The sequence below is a fragment of the Lagenorhynchus albirostris genome, chromosome 3, assembly GCF_949774975.1.
Source record: "Lagenorhynchus albirostris chromosome 3, mLagAlb1.1, whole genome shotgun sequence".
Taxonomy (NCBI): domain Eukaryota; kingdom Metazoa; phylum Chordata; class Mammalia; order Artiodactyla; family Delphinidae; genus Lagenorhynchus; species Lagenorhynchus albirostris.
Genome location: NC_083097.1, coordinates 164,723,751 through 164,742,785, shown reverse-complemented (window position 1 = coordinate 164,742,785; position 19,035 = coordinate 164,723,751). Strand labels below are relative to the sequence as shown.

Below are 19,035 nucleotides of genomic sequence, written 5' to 3'. Positions count from 1 at the left end.
TCTGACTTCTGGGGGACTTGCTTTGGTTAGGAAGGGGAGGGGCAGTGACCCCGCAAGAGAATCCATAATGGCTGAGTAGTGAAGTTTGGACTCCTTTTCCCTTCTGACTGCTCAGTCTCCTTTTCAAAACCTTGGGGACCTCTACTTTTTCCATCGAGGAGACCATATGGAGTGAAAGACCCGGGCTCAAGTGCCTGCGCACCATTTTACTTAATGTGCAATCAAGAGTAAGTTACTCTACTTGATAAGCCTCCTTCGCTTCAAATAAACTTGCCTGCACTTCGCCTCAATTCTGTGCCCAGGCTCCCTGACCAGGCCTCAGCCACTCTCTCCGGGCCCGCCTCCCAGCCCCGCTCCCCGATCGGAGTTCCGGGGGGTACTGAACTACTGGAGGCGGGAGCCTCAGGCCCGGGACCCGAAGCGGAGGTGCGCGTCCGCTGGCGGCTTGGTCCTCAATAGCTGCTTCGCGCATCTTACCCGTTTCCATATCCGTTGGCGTTTGATCCGGCTGGGCCCAAGTCCAGGTTCCGACCACGAGTCTGGAAGGGCCGGTCGATAGTGGGGAGGGGTCATGGGTAAGGTTTACGGCGCCAGCTGCTCCCGGGCCGCGGGGCCTCCTGCCGGGCTTCACGCGCGACTTCCCGCCCGGGGCCTCAGGACGCCCCGCTTGTCCTCCAAGCCCCGACCCGTTACATTCGCGCCTGCTGGGGCCGCGGCTTCTTCCCGTCTCCCGGACGACTGCTTGGGTGGTCTGTCCCCGGGAGGAGGCGGGTCTGGAAATAAGGGCAGGGCGCGTCCGCAGGGTCTTTTCTCCGTCGCCTGTCCTCCCCTCTTTAAAAGGCCTCCCCCAAGTCTGACTACTTTTCCTTAAGAAGATGCCCTTTCTTGTACCTCATTTTCTTCCGTTATGACATTTTTTGAAGTACTCATCAGTTCACGGAGATCTGCCCTTTTTTTTTCTTTGATCTGGCTTACAGTTCTCTAGTGTGTGGAAGCAGCCTAGTCCCCTATTGGTGGACAATTGAGTTGTTCCCATCTGAATGGGCTTGTGCATGTTTCTTCATATTTCTGTACTTAGGACTTTAAGGTCGATTTTTAGAACTAAAGTTGTTGGGTCATGTGTAATATTCCTAGATATTGCCAACTGCCCCCGTTCTATTTTGAGCGCTCAGAACGTGTATTTTGCATCCAGCAAGTTGCACACCTCTCTTAGTTTTCAAATAATCTTAACCTATAGATGCTTTTGGATGTTTACATATCATCCATGAATGACAGGTTTATTCTTCTTTTACAGTCCTCCAACCTATCATGTCTCCCCATCCTTTTCCGCTCTCCCCAACTTACTGCACTGTCTGTATCATGATTAGTAGAAGGAGCCACTTCTTTTTCTGTGTCTCAAAGGCCTTCAGCTTGTATCTAGTAAATTGAAATGCTTGCTCTATGTTTTCGATACATTTTCAGGTTTAAAGACATTTCCTTCTATTCCTCTTTTCCTCGTTTACTATAATTAACATGTAACTAAAGTGTACAATTCAGTGAATTTTAGTATATTCCCAGAGTTGTGCAACCATCATCACAATATAATTTTAGAAAATTTTCATCATCCCAGAAAGAAATCCCATACTCATTAGCACTCACTCCCCATTCTTCCCTACCCCCCAGGCCACCACTCACTAATCTATTTCTTGTCTTTATAGACTTGTCCATTCTGGACATTTCATATAAATGGAATCATACAATATTTTGTCTTTTGTGAATGACTTTTTTCACTATAATGTTTTCAAGGTTCATCCACATTGTAGCAAGTGTCAGTACTGATTCCTATTAATGGCCAAAAATATTCTTTTGTATAGATACATCACATTTTATTTATCCACTCATAATTTGATGGTCATTTGGGTTATTTCCACATTTGGGCTATTGTAAATAATGTTGTTATGAACATTCTTGTTAAAGTTTTTGCGTAGACTTACATTTTCATTTCTCTTGGGTTTATACCTAGGAGTGGAATGCTGATTCATATGATAATCGTATATTTAACATTTTGGTGGACTACCAAACTGTTTTCTAAAGTGACTGCACCATTATTCTTTACCACCAGCAAATGAGTTCTGATTTCTCCACATACTCACCAATTGTTATTTGTCTTTCTGATTATAACTATCAAAATGAGTGTCAAGTGGTATCTTGTGGTTTTCATTTGCATGTCCCTGGTGGCTAATAATAAGCATATTTTCATATGCTTAATGGCCATTGTATTTTCTTTAGAAAAATAGATATTTTGCCCATTTTAAAAATTGAGTTTTTTTTAATAGAGTTGGCTAAAATTATTTTTAAATCATGCAATGTTGGGTATTATCAAACACTTTTACTGTATTATTGAGATGATCATACTGTTTTCTACTTTGATCTATTCATGAAACAAATGATATTAATTGATTTTCTAGTAAGCTTCTCTTGCATTCCTGGGATAAACTCAACTTGGTTCTGATGTATTATCTTTCTCATTTTTTGATGTATTTGATTTGGACTTATTTTCTATAGACTCTTTGTATCTATGTTTATTAATGAGACCTCAGTATCATTTTGTTTTCTTATAATGGCTGTCATGTTTGATATCAGTATTATACCAATCTCAAGGAACATTCCTCTTCCTTTATCTACTTAATCAAGGTAATCCCTTTGATAAGGCAAACTGTTTTGTGACATCATCTTAAAAGTGGCCTGTCCATCCCCTCCCCTTCTTTCCCCGCATGGTAATTATGTAAGGTACTGTCATAGATTAATCAAAATGCACACATGACGTTTTGGATCGTGCACATTTCTGGAGTTTTGCATAAGTGTGTCTAATCCCTGAAAGATTTGAGTCAGATTAGAATTTTCTCTTCTTTGAATGGCAGAACTGATCTATAAAACCTCTGAGCCTGGTGATTTCTTCATGGGAGAAATTTATATGCCTAGTTCTTTATTTTGTTTTTTTGGTGGTTGTTTTGTTTTTTAAAGAATCTATCTAGGCAGTGAATTATTTGGGCTGGAGAGACCTGGAGTCTCTCTGAGGGGGTCAGCAACAATCCAGATTATTCCACTTTTATACATTTTTTTAAATTGTGGTAAAATATATACAATATAAAATTTGCCATTATAAACATTTTAAAGCATACAATTCAGTGGCATTAGTCACAATCACAGGGTTGTGCAACTATCACTGTCCAGGTCATTTTTGATAATTATTTTAGGACTATTCAGTTTGTTATTTCTAGTCTTATTTCTCTAGGAATTGAGCTATTTCCTGTGACTTCTGAGCTTGATTAGCATACAGTTATTCACAATATCTTACATGTTTATTCTCTGCAGCATCTATAATTGTGTTCTTTTTTGCTTTTCAATTTTCTTTGCACCTTCTCCCTCTTTTTTTCTTGAATAATCTTGCATGATTTTTCCTATTAATTTTCAAAGAATCAATTGTTTTTGTTTGATATTTTCTGGATTTTTGTTTTCTAGTTCATCATATTATTCTTTCTTTCCTTCAATTTTTAAAAATTTATTTTGAGATTTTTTTCCTGTGAATTTTTTTTTGGCCACGCCACGTGGCATGCAGGATCTTAGTTCTCTGACCAAGGATCGAACCCAGGCCCTTCGTAGTGAGAGTGCTGACTCCTAACCACTGGACTGCCAGGGAATTCCCTAAATTCTTAAATTGGAAACTTAGACTAATTTTTAACTTTTTTTCTAATATAAGTACATAAAGCCTACTTTTTTTTTTCCTAAGGCCCACTTTAGCTGCAACCTACAAGTTTTGGTACTTAGCACTGATCAATACCATAGTATTAATGTACTTTTTAATTTCTAATTTAATTCATTAATTATATCTTTTACCCATGAGTTCTTCGTAAGTGTAGTAATGTTCTCTAAACTCCAGATGTCAATGGCTTTTTTCTATTAGATTGAACTATGGTGAAACCTCTAACATTCAACCTTTTTTTTAACCTATAAAAATGGCAGTTTCATATGTTTCAACATAATTTACTTTTGTAATTAATATATAACTTAATTTCATTTTGGTCAGAGAACATATCTGTATACATCTTCTTTGAAAGGCTTAAGACTAACTTTATAGTATAGCAGTGGGGTCAGTTTTGTAAACATTCCACTTATGCTTGAGAAAGATATGTATTCTCTATTGAGAGTAGTGTCTATAAGTGTTTTAGATGAAGGATGTTCATTTTACTATTCAGACCTTCAAATCCTCTTTTTTTCCTCTGATTATCCATTACTCAGAATAGTGTGTTAAAGTCTCTTACACTGATGGAGATTTGTCAGTTTCTACTTTAATTCTGTTAGCTTCTGTGTATAAATTTTATGAGACTATGTTACTTGTGTATACAACTTCAGAATCTTTATACTTTCTCGTTAATTGAATTTTATATCCTAATATAGTTACCTGTTGTAGTGCCTTTTGTCTTAAAAATGTGTGAAATTAAGTTAGCCAAACAAACTTTATTTTGGTTAATATTTGCCTGGTATATCATTTCCATTTTTGAGATTTAGTCTTTCTGTGTTGTTTTGTTTTTAGTGCATCTTGTGAAACAGCATAGAGCTGAAATTTATCTTAATCTAACATGGCAGTCTTTGTTTTTAAACTATAGAGTTCAGTCTGTTTATTTGTACATTTATTGTGATTATTGATTAAGACATTTTCTGCCATCTTACAACATGCTGTTTATTTTACTTGCTTTTGTTGTTTTTTTTCCCCTGCTTATTTTTGTTGCCTTTGTAATAATTGAAGTTTTTTCCTCATTCCATTGTTTCTTCTAGCCTGTGAGTTAAGCCCACTGTGTTCTTCAGTAGTTGCCCTAGCTATTTTTTCATGCACACTTAAAGTCTAAAGCTAATCAATACCTTTATTCTCTAACGGAAGAATACGAGGAGCATAAGACGGGTCACATCCCTCCCAGTTTATATATTTTTATTATTCAGTAGCATTTCAGCTTGCTTTTCCATCTCACAAATTAGATATTGCTATTATTATTTTATATAATCAAAGTTCACTTAACATTTCAGACATACAAATTCCTATTTCCTGGAATACTGAGAATTTACTTTAGTGATGATCTTTAGATGGGTAAGCTCTCTTGGGTCTTTGCTTTAAAATGTCTTTATTTTACTCCCCTTTTAAAACTTTAAGCTTTTCATATGGAAATTTTCAAGCACACACAAAAGTAGAGAAAATAATATAGCGAATCATATCTTCAACACTCAGTTTTCACAATTATCGATATTTTACCATTCTTGGATCCCGTAGGCCTGAGCTGTCTAATACACTAGCCATATGTGGCTATTCAAATTTAAGTTAAAATTTAAATTACTTAAATAACACTAGCCTCATTTCAGGTGCTCAATAGCCATATGTAAATGGTGGCTATTGTATTAGATAGTGTACATAAGAGTTGGACAGTGCTGGTAGCCTAGTCACCTGCTTTTTCTTTTTTCTGGAGTGTTTTTACAGCAGATTCTGGACGTCATGTCCTTTCATCGGTACTTAAGCATGCGTCTCTGGCTGGTACATAACCATCACCGCGTTTTCCCACCTGGCAAACTCCAAAGTTCCCCAGTTGTCTCCAGAATATCTTTTTACAGTTTGTTCAAATCAGAATCTTAACAGGGTACCCACCTTGTTTTTTTGAATATGTATCTCTTAAGTTTGTTTTATCCCCTCCTCCTCCTTTTTCCCTTTTTTTTTAATCCACTGACTTATTGGAGATATCAAGGCGTTTGTCCTACATTATGGATTTAGCTGATTGCTGCTGCTTTGTGTTATTTAACTTGTTTATCTCTGTATTTCCTATTAAAATTAGTTAGTCCAGAAGCTTGATTAGATTCAGGGTTTGATTTCATAAATTCACCCTTGAACCTAAGGAAGATATTTTAACTGGATTTAGAATTCTAAGTTGTTAAGTTATTTTTCTCTCAGCACACTGAGGGTGTCATCCTTTCTTCTGACATACTTTTTGCTCTTGAGACGTGAGACATCAGTTTGTCTGTCCTTTTTAGGTGACCTGAGTTTTTTCCCTGGCTACTTTTAAGATTGTGGGGGGAAAAAAATCAAACACCAAAGAAGAAAATAAATGTAGGTGTGGATTTCTTTTTATTCTTTCAGCCTGGGATTTTTTGTGCTTCCTGGATCCAAAGGTTAGTGTCTTTTAGTAATTCTAGGAAATTCCTAGCTAGTTTCTCATCAAATGGTGTAACAAAGTTCTAATCTGATAGTTAATCGTTGCATTGAATTTCTAACTTCAACGAATCTGTTTCATTTCTAAAAGTTACGTTTGTTTCTTAAAACTGTTTCATCATTTCTAGCGTATCTTATTCCATATTCATCCATATTTCTCTTAATTTCTTTAAGCCTGTTAAATATAGGGTTTTTTTTACATAATGTCTAAAAAGTCTAATACCTGCAGTATTGTGCTTTCTTCTTCCTGCTGCCTGTGTTTTGACTGCTTCTCACTCATGGTACATTATATATTTTATATATTTGTGTTTCATAATTTTTTAAACTGTGACTTCCTCAGTTTACTTAGAATTTTATCTGTGGGAATTCTTTGAGGCCTGGCTTGAAGTTGAGTTTTCCAGAGATAGGTCCATTTGCTCACACTAATTGCCTGGGGGACCCTCTTTAATGAAACCTAGAACCTTCTTTAAATAAAATTATTCTCTTAAGGGAATAATTTTGGATTACACAAGTAATGTGAATTTGGACCAAAACGTAAGATTTTCTTTTTCTACTATATCGGATGCCAAGGTCCAGACCAGTACATTTTCTCTCTGTCCCCTTCTGTATGGAAAGTTATCTTTCTTTTCTTTAGAACTTTTAATTATGGATTTTCAAACATACTCAGGAGTGTGTATGATGAAACCTCCCTGTAACCATTATCCAGCTTCAATGATTACCATGATTTTGCACTCTTAATTCTTCCCCTTACTTACTATAATAACTGAGTTTTTTTTCCTGGAGCATGTTAAAACAAATATCAAACATCATGTCATTTCACCCAGAATTTGAGTTGTATCTCTAAAAGAAAAGGATATCATAAGGATAAAACCAGCCTAACCCAGTCCGGGGGCAAAAGAGGAAGGAGAACTGTTACAGAGCAAGAGACTTACGAGACAATTCTTTTTTTTTTAAAACATCTTTATTGGAGTATAATTGCTTTAAAACGGTGTGTTAGTTTCTGCTTTATAACAAAGTGAATCAGCTATACATATACATATATCCCCATATCCCCTCCCTCTTGTGTCTCCCTCCCACCCTCCATATCCCACCCCTCTAGGTGGTCACAAAGCACCGAGCTGTTCTCCCTGTGCTATGTGGCTGCTTCCCACTAGCTATCTATTTTATGTTTGGTAGTATATATAAGTCCATGCCACTGTCTCACTTCTTCCCAGCTTACCCTTCGCCCTCCCCGTGTCTTCAAGTCCATTCTATACGTCTGTGTCTTTATTCCTGTCCTGCCCCTAGGTTCTTCAGAACCTTTTTTCTTTTTTTTTTAGATTTCATATATGTGTTAGCATACGGTATTTGTCTTTCTCTTTCTGACTTGCTTCACTCTGTATGACAGTCTCTAGGTCCATCCACCTCACTACAAGTAACTCAATTTCGTTTCTTTTTATGGCTGAGTAATATTCCATTGTATATATGTGCATCATTTTCTTTATCCATTCATCTGTCGATGGACACTTAAGTTGCTTCCGTGTCCTGGCTATTGTAAATAGAGCTGCAGTGAACATTGTGGTACATGACTCTTTTTGAATTATGGTTTTCTCAGGGCATATGCCCAGTAGTGGGATTGCTTGGTCATATAGTAGTTCTATTTTTAGTTTTTTAAGGAACCTCCATACTGTTCTCCATAGTGGCTGTATCAATTTACATTTCCCACCAACAGTGCAAGAGGGTTCCCTTTTCTCCACACCCTCTCCAGCATTTATTGTTTGTAGATTTTTTGATGATGGCCATTTTGACTGGTGTGAGGTGATACATCATTGTAGTTTTGATTTGCATTTCTCTAATGATTAATGATGTTGAGCATTCTTTCATGTGTTTGTTGGCAACCTGTATATCTTCTTTAGAGAAATGTCTATTTAGGTCTTCTGCCCATTTTTGGATTAGGTTGTTTGTTTTTTTGATATTGAGTTGCATGAGCTGCTTGTAAATTTTGGAGATTAATCCTTTGTCAGTTGCTTCATTTGCAAATGTTTTCTCCCATTCTGAGGGTTGACAAGACAATTATTTAATAAAAATAAACTTTGGGCTTCCCTGGTGGCGCAGTGGTTGAGAGTCCGCCTGCCGATGCAGGGGACACGGGTTCATGCCCCGGTCCGGGAGGATCCCACATGCCGCGGAGCGGCTGGGCCCGTGAGCCATGGCTGCTGAGCCTGTGCGTCCGGAGCCTGTGCTCCGCAGCGGGAGTGGCCACGACAGTGGGAGGCCCGCGTACCGCAAAAAAAACAAAAAAAACAAAAAACAAAAAAAAAATAAACTTTTAATTCCTAATTTAAATAAATTAGGAGTTTGGGATTAACAGATGCACAAAACTATATATAAAATAGATAAAAATTAAGGACCTACTGTATAGCACAGGGAACTATATTCAATATTTTGTAATAACCTATTATGGAAAATAATCTGAAAAAGAATATATATATGTGTGTGTGTATATATATATATCTATATACACACACATACATAGCTGAATGACTTTGCTGTACACCTGAAAGTAACACAACATTGTAAATCAACTGTACTTCAATTTAAAAATTTTTTTAAATAAACTTTTTTTTTTTTTTTTTTTGCGGTATGCGGGCCTCTCACTGTTGTGGCCTCTCCCGTTGCGGAGCACAGGCCCCGGACGCGCAGGCTTAGCGGCCATGGCTCACGGGCCCAGCTGCTCCACGGCATGTGGGATCTTCCCGGACCTGGGCATGAACCCGTGTCCCCTGCATCAGCAGGTGGACTCTCAACCACTGCACCACCAGGGAAGCCCTTACATAAACTTTTAACAGACATTTTTAGCATTATCACAACACCATTATCACACACCCCCAAATTAACAGTATTTCTTGATGTTATCAGTGGTCTTTAGCTGAAGACCACCAGGGGCACACAGAGTTAAACAAGTTGGATTTATTACTTACTGCAGCAAGGCAGAATGCACACAATGGTGAACTGTGGGATATCTCAGTAAGAGAGTGTTAGAAAAGACTTATTAAGGACTTTGGTTTTGAACACATGAAACATATTTTATAAATCATTGTTATCTCAATTAAAATAGATTTTAAAATTACTTTTAAAAAAGAAAGGGGAGGGACTTCCCTGGTGGTCCAGTGGCTAAGACTCCCAATGCAGGGGGCCTGGGTTTGATCCCTAGTCAGGGAACTAGATCTCACATGCTGCAACGAAGATTGAAGATCCCACGTGCCACAACTAAGACCCAGTGCAGCCAAATAAATAAATATTGAAAAAAAAAAAGGGGGGGAACATTGCTCTTGATATACATACTAGCAAATTGGCTAGTATAATAAAAAGTCATACATCATTTTAACATTCAAAAGGTTTCTTTAAAGGGCATTCAGGGTAAAACTACTGACTCAGAAGCATACTGCGTATCGGAATTATAAGATGTCATTTCAAGGATCAAGAGTGTGAGTTGTAAGTGAATGTGATTTTTCAAGCTATAATGGTATTTCCCGAGGGATGGTGATATTTAAAATAAAATTGTAGTTTAATCCAACAACAATACCTTTTGTCCACTTTGGTAGAAATAGCTATTTTTGAAGGCAGATTTTCTAGTTTTCAAACTAATTTCTTTGTCAATGTTGGGCATTTTTTAGACTTTGTCATTGTCTAGTTGACCTTTGTCAATTGAGAACCTAAAATCATAACTTAAAGGGATATATTTTTAAGATGCCAGCTGAAACCAGGAACTTAGTAAATGCAACTACAAAGCCTTAATATAAAAAAACAAACAAAAAACCCACACATTTTTCTAACCTATAAAAAAAAGAATTGGGGCTCGTATTAGGTGCTTTTGGGGTGAGTTCTGGATTGAATGTTGTAGGGTGCAAGGGTATTCTGTGTTGGGCATCTTAGTAAATGTTACCTACAAAGGGGGAAAACTATACAGAGGCTAAAATTATAATTGATAAACAAGGAGCAGTCACTCATATTAGCCAGAAAAGGGGGATGTTTGGTCATTTCTGAGGTGTAAATAATGTTTATATTTTGTCCATGTTCAAACACAGTTACAGAGTGTTCTTGCTTTTGTGTCAATATATCATGGTCACAGAGTGACCTTGTCTTGTTGCTGTTTTGGGTGTTGAACAAAAGAACACCCAGACGTTGCTGTGAGTTTCAGGCCAGCTCATCACAACAGCAAGGCCTAGCTGAGAGTACCAGGCCAGCTCTTGCATATCAGGAACTGCTTTCTCTCTCTCTCTCTTTTTTTTTTTTGGTTCCGAAACCCAGGATGCTTTTCTCTTTACCAATAACGTCTAATATCCTGTCTGTGTTCTGTTAACACCACGTGTCTCAAATGTGTTTTTATAGTCGTTCGAATCAAGATCTAAGGGCCACACTTTACAATGGATTGTTACACCTCTTAAGTCTCTTAATCAGGAAGAGTTCTCCCTTCCTCTTTCTCCTCCAAACTGGATTTGTCTGGTTATGTCCTGTATATAATATCATTTAACATGTCCTCTGTCTCCTCTTACCCTTCTTCTATAAACTGCTAATTAAAGGATTTGTTAGGATTTTTTTTTGGCAAAAATATTTTATAATTGGTGTTGTTTTTTTTACATCATATCAGAACTAATGATGTCCAGTTGTCTCTTTTGAGATGTTAAGATTTATCAGTTGGTCCCAGTGTCAGCTTGATCTTACTTTATAAAGTTCCCCAGCACATGTACTTAGTCTTAAATTATCTCCTTCAGGTTTCTTGTTAATTACAAAAGAAAAAAAGTGTAACTTAATGGGGAAACATGCTGCATACCACCTTAACCAAGTGATCAAAGTTAATATCAATAATGAGACAAGACTGGTATCATAAGCCTCCTGAAGTGATGCAGAGAAGGACAAGCATCAATCACATAATACATCATCCAAAAATGAACTTTGTGAATCTAATCATGAGAAAACAACAGACAAACCAAAACTGAGGCTGTCTGTAAAACATCTGGCCTGGACTTTTCAAACCTGGGAAGATGAAGAAAGGCTGAGGGATTGGTCCAGATTAAAGAAGATTAAAGAAACATACTTTGAGGGCGTGATCCTGGATGGGAAGTTTAAAAAGTGACTGCTATAAAGGACATTATTGGGCCAGTTGGTAAAATTCTGCATATGGATTGTATGATAGATAGTAATATTAAATCCTGCTTTCAATCATTGTGTTTGTGTTAGAGAATGTTCTAAGTTCTAAGTTCCTATGATACTCTGAAGAATGTAGGAGAAAAGGGTCATGACATCCACAATTTCCTCTCAAGTAGATTCCTCTCAATATCATTCTTGATGAAACACCCACACACACACACACACACACCCCTACAGAGAGAGAAAGAAAGCAAATGTGATAGAACTTTAACAACTGATAAAGAGTATAGGGAAGTTCATCATATTTACACTATTCTCACAACTTTTGAGTTTGAAATTTTTTCAAAATAATTTCAAAATTAAAAGTTGAAAATAAACATCCCCATTCACTTTTCATCTAATATTTTAATAGCCATTTCTTGTCATTGCCTAGGTCCATTAATTTACTAGTGGTTGCAGAATGGTGACTTTCTGATTCTAGCATTTTCTTCATAATAAATGAAGCTCCTAATAAAGTTTCTATAATTATTCTATAAAGAGCTTTCCCTTATCGCAACTATTTGGTAATCATAAAATATTGTTCATAAAGGAGGGAGCGGGGTGATACATTTGAGTCTTTAATTACATTCTTTAAATACATTTATTTATTTTATTTACTTTTGGCTGTGTTGGGTCTTCATTGCTGTGTGCGGGCTATCTCTAGTTGTGGCAAGCAGGGGTTACTCTACTTTGCGGTGCGTGGGTTTCTCATTGTGGTGGCTTCTCTTGTTGTGGAGCATGGGCTTTAGGCACGCAGGCTTCAGCAGTTGTGGCACGTGGGCTCAGTAGTTGTGACACACGGGCTTAGTTGCTTCATGGCATGTGGGATCTTCCCGGACCAGGACTCGAACCTGCGTCCCCTGCATTGGCAGGTGGATTCTTAACCACTGAGCCACCAGGAAAGCCTTGATTCTTTTCACGAATTTTCAGAATAACAAAATTATATCCTAGCCACCTCCGATAGTGACCATTGAAGGTTCTTTTAGTAACACTATATACTCATGGCTTTGTTTTACATTTGGTATATTTCAACTGATTGTAGTCATTATTCTTTATTAAATTGTTCCATCTTAAGCCAGTGGGAACCTTTTTAAGTTTTCTCCTGTGTGGTAGGCTCCTTGCTTTCTGGTATAAGCTGTTCCAGGCTCATCTCGCACATTTCTTGTTCCACATTGGACTCAGCTATTTGCCAAAGGAGTCCTGGTTTCTTATACAGATAGATGGCATTTTGAGGAATTTTAACACTAGAGCGCTCATTGCTCCTGAGTTGTGAGTGACTCTAAGCATTTTTGGTAGTTCAGTCTAGGGAAAAGTTAAAAAAATAAGTACATACAGGGCTTCCCTGGTGGCTCAGTGGTTGAGAGTCTGCCTGCCGATGCAGGAGACACAGGTTCGTGCCCTGGTCTGGGAAGATCCCACATGCCATGGAGCGGCTGGGCCCGTGAGCCACGGCCACTGAGCCTGCACATCCGGAGCCTGTGCTCCGCAACAGGTGAGGCCACGACAGTGAGAGGCCTGCGTACCGCAAAATAATAATAATAATAAGTACATACAGTATTCCCATTCCTAACTGTTCTTGGATAGGGAGATAAAATCTGTACTGTATTGTTTGTATGTATATGTGCATATATGTGCATTTATGTGTGCGTTGTTAAAGCTAGTGTGAGGAAGCTTCCAGGCCTGTAAGTGTTGAATATCTGTCAGGCCAAGACTCTCATGGCTTCTTTCTTCTCCTCTAGGTCTGCATGCTCCAGTCCAGGAGCCTGGCCAGGAGGGAGACACAAGAGGAAGAATGGCTGCAGGATTGCTGACAACCTGGTCACAGGTATGTGGGAAGTTATTGTTTCCAAAAAAACATTGCTGTTGCTAAAGGATACATCTCTTGCCCATGACCCACAGCTTCACAGCCCAGGCAGGCTGGCCTTAGGCTTCCCCAGTTCTCTGGGCTTCTCAGAATAGGAGATAGAGGATGTCTTAGGAAAGGCCTCAACATTTGTTAATTTTTTTTCAGATAATCCTCCAGGGTGAGTATTAGTTCCATATTCTGCTGGGTGCTATGAAGGAAAATAAAGACTTTTTTCACTAATTATTTTTCTCATTCTGCAGTATGCTCAGTCTTGATCTTCAATAAGACTGGCAGATTCCTCACAACCTAGTTGTGGAAATATAAGTTCCACTGTGTTAGAAAAGCTGCTAAGCTGCTGGATGATATGGTCCAGGGAGTGAGGACAAAAGTGGAAAGTTCCAAGAATTGAGCCTTGGGTCAAATAATGAGACCTCTGAAGCATGTCTGAGCTTCCTACACATTGGGTCTCCTTCCCAAGTCCTGTCAGCCTCACTCGCCATCTTTCTGGTTCAGAGTTAGAGATGGTCCTTGGCTGAACCTGTGTACATGTGATGTTTTAGGACTTGGTGACCTTCGAGGAAGTGGCAGTGGACTTTTCACAGGAGGAGTGGGCACTGCTGGACCCTGCTCAGAAAATCCTGTACAGAGACGTGATGCTGGAGAACTTTAGGAACCTAGCCTCAGTGGGTAAAGTTGACTTCATTCCTTCGTATTCATTTGTTCCTACACGTAATAGTTCTTCATCACATATCTGTTCCAGCAACTGTGAAAAGAATGGCAGTACATGGTAAACACAGAATGGATGGTTCCTGCCCTTGTGGAGCAGTCTTGTGGCTTCCCATGAAAATGCACTGATTGTATTTTCTCGATCCTTAAAAAATTTAGGTAATTTGCAGATCTTGGGCTTGGAATTCAAGGGTCAGGTCATGTGGGGCAAGGAGTATGCGTGTCTGTTTTGGGGCCCTGTGAAATAGTTATATAATCTGATTGTTTTGCTCCCCCTAAAGCTGCACTTGCCTATCTTCAGAATCCTTTAAAACCAAAGTATTGGAATCAATTTTGTGGAAAGATTTCTTGTTTCCTTCACAGTCTCCCCACATCATGTGTCTTTCCCCATGAGCAGGGTATCATCTCTGCAAACACAGTCTGTTCACCGAGGTGGAGCAGGAAGAGCTGAGGCCAGAGCAGAGACGAATTCTCCAAGGTGCTTATAGAGGTGAGCCCCAGGCAGAAAGGGGCCATTGTATGAAATAGCCACAGCCTGCAAGGGGTGATACTGTTGGGAATGTCAGTCATTGTGGGAAAGAAGGCAGAGGCCATTACATGAGCTTTCCTTCTTTCACCATCTCTCCATTCATTCATACTTCCATTTGGTCTCAAAGGAAAAACTATTTTAATTACTCTTTCAATTTCACATTTCCTTGAATACTTTTTGTTCAGTTCTCCCCACTTGCTTTCCAGATAATACCTTCTCTTATTGTCTTAAGCCTCCAGAATCCTTAGTAAAATACCTCTCATTTCCATTGCTTGTCCCTATCATTGGCATCTTTTTCCAGAGCCAAGTTCCTAAATTAATTTCTCTGGTCACTGGTTGCATCTTCTCTTTCACATTTTCCTCCTATATTTAGTGTTATTATTTGAAAACAAATCCATAGGGTGCCTGCCTCCTTTTTTCTTTCATCCCTACTTTTTCTCCCAATAATTATAAAAAATTTCCCCATTCACTTTCAGACCAGGATACTCAACTTAAATCAAAAGACGCAATTCTTACACAGAATGTTCCTGGGGAAAAAACTTCCAATGGCATAAAAACGGTGAGATTCACTAGAAATGGTTCCTGGTTTTTTAGAATGGGAGAACTCTGTGAATTTCAAGGAATTAAAACAGCAGCAGCACCCAAACAAGGGGAGACACTTGAGGCAAGTGGAATTCACTCATCAGAAAGCTGCTTCAGGAAAGCCTTTATGAATCCCATAAAATTGGAGAAATCTCCAAACCTGCCTCAACACTTGCTGCCATGCAGAGAATATCAACAAGTAAACATTTACTTAAATGTGATTCAATTATTATTTAATAAATAATTCATTCATTCTTCACACATGACTAGAAAAACTATATTTAGGATGCCCTTTGATGGGAATGAATACCATGGGGTCTTGGGAAGAGTATTCACCTATTTCAACTTGAAAGAATAGCGCAAAAGGTATACACACACCCTGAAAATGGTAAAAATGTTAGTTATAATAATATGCTTTATATATATGGCAGAATCCACATGGGAGTGAGTTCCTCTGTGATGAAAGTGAAAAGCCTTTAGTCACCACTGATTCCTTATTCTGTAGGCAGCAACTCACCCTGGTGAGAAACCAATGGAATTTAATCATTGTGGAAAATTCTTTAGAAAGAACTGTCACCTTATTTGTCCAAGATATTGCAAGAGAGAGAAATGCAACAAATATAAAGAATATGGGCAAGACTCTGGCCATCCCTCAACTCTTAGGAGTCATGTGAGTACTCACACTGGAGAGAAAATTATTGAATTTAATGGTTGTGGAAAATTTTTCAATCAAGAGTCATCCCTTAGGAAACACTTAACTCTCACAGGAGAGAAATCTTCTGAGTGTAATCAACATCTTATGTCCTTCAACTTACACTCTTCCTTTTCAGTACATCAACAAATACCTACTGGAGAGAAACTCTGTGAATGCAGTGACTATGGAAAAAGATCTTCCCTTAGTTTCCACAAAAAAATGTGTACTGTGGAGGAAAGCTCAAAATGTAATGAACATGAGAAAGTTTTCACTGGCCCCTTGTCCCTTCAGATATGTGTGAGACCTCATGCTGGAGAGAAACGTTATGAATGCAGCAATTGTGGGAAAGCCTTTGTTTTTCAGTCTTCCCTTAAGAAACATGTGAGATCACACACTGGAGAGAAACCTTACGAGTGTAATCATTGTGGAAAATCCTTCAGCCAGAGCTCTCATCTTAATGTGCACAAAAGAACTCACACTGGAGAGAAACCCTATGACTGTAAGGAATGTGGCAAGGCTTTCACTGTTCCTTCATCCCTTCAGAAACATATGAGAACACACACTGGAGAGAAACCCTATGAATGCAGTGACTGTGGGAAATCCTTTATTGATCAGTCATCCCTTAAGAAACATACACGATCTCACACTGGAGAGAAACCTTATGAGTGTAATCAATGTGGAAAATCCTTCAGTACAGGCTCTTATCTTATTGTGCACAAGAGAACTCACACTGGAGAGAAAACCTATGAGTGTAAAGAATGTGGGAAGGCCTTTAGGAATTCCTCTTGCCTAAGGGTACATATGAGAACTCACACAGGAGAGAAGCCCTATAAATGTATTCAGTGTGGAAAAGCATTCAGCACCAGCACTAACCTTATAATGCACAAACGAATACATACTGGACAGAAACTATATGAATGAAATGACTACAGGCTAGCCTTAGGTCCTTCACATCTCACTCATTTTAGAACTCACTCTGGAGAGAAACCCTATTGTGACCAATTTAGAAAGCCTTCAGGCACAACTCTTTAGTCACGTTATACTGGAACCAACCTTATAAATGTTATGGTTCTGTGATTGTATTTATCAGTGAGTGTTTAATCTTTAAAGTGTGACAACTCATTAATTGATGAGTATTAAAGATTATACAGCACTCTAAATTCCCCTTGATCTACATCACAAAAGTTTTGATACATAATGTTTTTATTGTAATTAAGTACTAAATATTGTCCATTTCTCATCAAGATGTCTTGGACCAAACTATAGGTTATTTAGAAATATATATTTTAATATGCAGACTCTGTGCATATTTTAGTTATCTTTTAGTTATAGATTTCTAAATTAATTGCATTATGCACAGAATGCATGGTCTTCATGACACAGATTCTATAAGACATAGATTCAAACAAAATTATTAGAGACTTGCTACATGGCCTAATGTGTGAGACAAAAGAAGTTGCTGTCCCAATATCCATTCCTCCCCTCCTTCTTTCAAGTAACAATACAACTGTGTTCAAATTAGCAGTGTGGACAGTTCTTAAGGATTCATCTCCCAGCTTTCCTTGCAGCTGTGAGTGCCCATGAGCCCACAGTCCTGGCCAATGAGAAAGGAGGCAGAGGTCACTGCTTGTGGGTTCTAAAGAATTCCATGGAAATGGGAGCATCGCATTTGGCGTTTTCACTTTACCATTTGCCCTTTGTCTTATCTCTTCTTTTTTCCTAGAGAATAGACCAATAGGATGACAGTCATACACTACTGATTATATAATAAGGACATAGTATTTAGCTATGTATAAGCAACTATGGGTTGCTTATTTCTGGACTTCTTGTAACATGAAAAAAATAAACTAACTGGTTTAACACTCTTGTGGGAAGAATCTGTTTCAGTGGATTTCAGTCTCAACTGATACATCTCATATGGTCAAGTTTTAAGAATCCTTCAAGTATAGTTGAAAACAATGTGTATTCTATAATTTGTTGGGTGTAACAGATTTTCAGTATATCTGATGGATAAATTTTATTGTGTTTTTAAAATCTGTTAAAATCAAAATCATTAAAAACCTTATCTTATGATCTCCCCTTTACTGAGAGAGGTATGTTAAAATGCCCCAGTATGACTGTGGGTAGTCAGATTGTTTTTTAAATTCTATCTTGTATTTTGAGGCAGTATAACTGGATGCATAAAAATGTAGTCATTTTATATGTTTCTGGTAAATTGTCCTTTCATTCTTATATAGTGTTTATCCTTTTCCCCCTAATAATGAAATTTCATTAATTCACTTGATATAAATGTGAGCTATTGACCTAGTGGATAACATTTAATGCCTACAGATTTTTAAGGACAACCAGAAACAACTTACCTTTCTTCATCACCATATTAGTTATGATGTTCCTTGCAACACCAAGAGAGATCTCCTCCATGACATCCCTTGTGGCAGACAAAGAGATCAGTAGTTCCCCAGTGGCTGTCCCCACCAAAGACACCAGCAGCCCTCACCTATCTCTCTGTTGTGCCTTGCTTTGCTTCTGTAGTGATTTCCAACCTAGTGGGATATGAGGGATCTCATCCATAGAGACTGGTGGCTCAATGTTTAATGAAAAAGGAAAAGGGGAAGGAACATTTTGTTCTTGCTCCCAAGAAACCTCAGAAGTTTTCTCAACTCAAATCAGTTTGTAAATCTCCTGGTCAGTGTGCTTGGGCTCTCTTGAGTACCGCTGCCTATCAACATGTAAGAGCATCCTCCTGAAAACCAAATTGTTACAAAATAAGGATTCCCCCACCTTGGATATAGACTCTAGTCCCCCTGAGGTTGATAGGGACAGTCTAGAAAGGGAGGCCACTGCTCACAGCAGGGGTCACTCGGGACCACCAGGAGCTTAGCAGGTAAATATCTAAAGAAAAAAGAAATAAAGAAAACCAGGGAAACACAAGAGACCAAAAGAAAAAAATTAAGTATAAAGGCTGGGACTTTACGAAGATACAAGCAATCCCCCCACCCTCTACTAAAAGAAAGGGGAAACTTTAAATCTTACGTGCCAAGTAGTTTTGAGGTCTAGCAAACGTAATGCTGTCTTCGATTGCTTACTGATTTAACAACAATGAAAAACCCCCCAGATGCAGGGGACAGCATTTGAGTTTAGCACTGTGTCCTGCCTTGTGGAATTGACCGGAGAAGACAGACTACTTCATGGATCGGCAGGATTATCGATATGGGAAAATCACTGTTAGGGCTCCAGGAACGAGGCGAGAGGCACGTAGA

At 38.5% G+C, this 19,035-nt stretch overlaps 1 protein-coding gene and 1 long non-coding RNA gene across 10 annotated transcripts in view; one reads left to right on the top strand and one right to left on the bottom strand.

The window, feature by feature from the left end:
• The window catches only part of LOC132517658 (zinc finger protein 177-like), a 33,014-nt gene extending 15,371 nt beyond the window's left edge, over positions 1 to 17,643 (top strand). For 6 of the 9 annotated variants that reach the window (XM_060145283.1, XM_060145276.1, XM_060145278.1 and 3 more), the window contains 5 exons: positions 13,138 to 13,223; positions 13,805 to 13,931; positions 14,365 to 14,460; positions 14,976 to 15,167; positions 15,591 to 17,643. In XM_060145283.1, the coding sequence (XP_060001266.1) occupies positions 13,138 to 13,223; positions 13,805 to 13,931; positions 14,365 to 14,460; positions 14,976 to 15,167; positions 15,591 to 16,696 (1,607 nt within the window). In that variant the 3' untranslated portion in view covers positions 16,697 to 17,643. Of the gene's footprint in view, positions 1 to 13,137; positions 13,224 to 13,804; positions 13,932 to 14,364; positions 14,461 to 14,975; positions 15,168 to 15,586 lie in introns of all 9 variants that reach the window. The other 3 variants (XM_060145282.1, XM_060145280.1, XM_060145281.1) reach the window with 3 other exon arrangements.
• LOC132517659 (uncharacterized) lies at positions 17,010 to 18,762 on the bottom strand. The gene is made up of 3 exons (XR_009539791.1): positions 18,557 to 18,762; positions 18,136 to 18,203; positions 17,010 to 17,494 (listed from the first exon to the last, which is right to left on the bottom strand). It is a non-coding gene; the product is annotated as an uncharacterized LOC132517659 (long non-coding RNA).
• Positions 18,763 to 19,035: the final 273 nt, after the last annotated feature.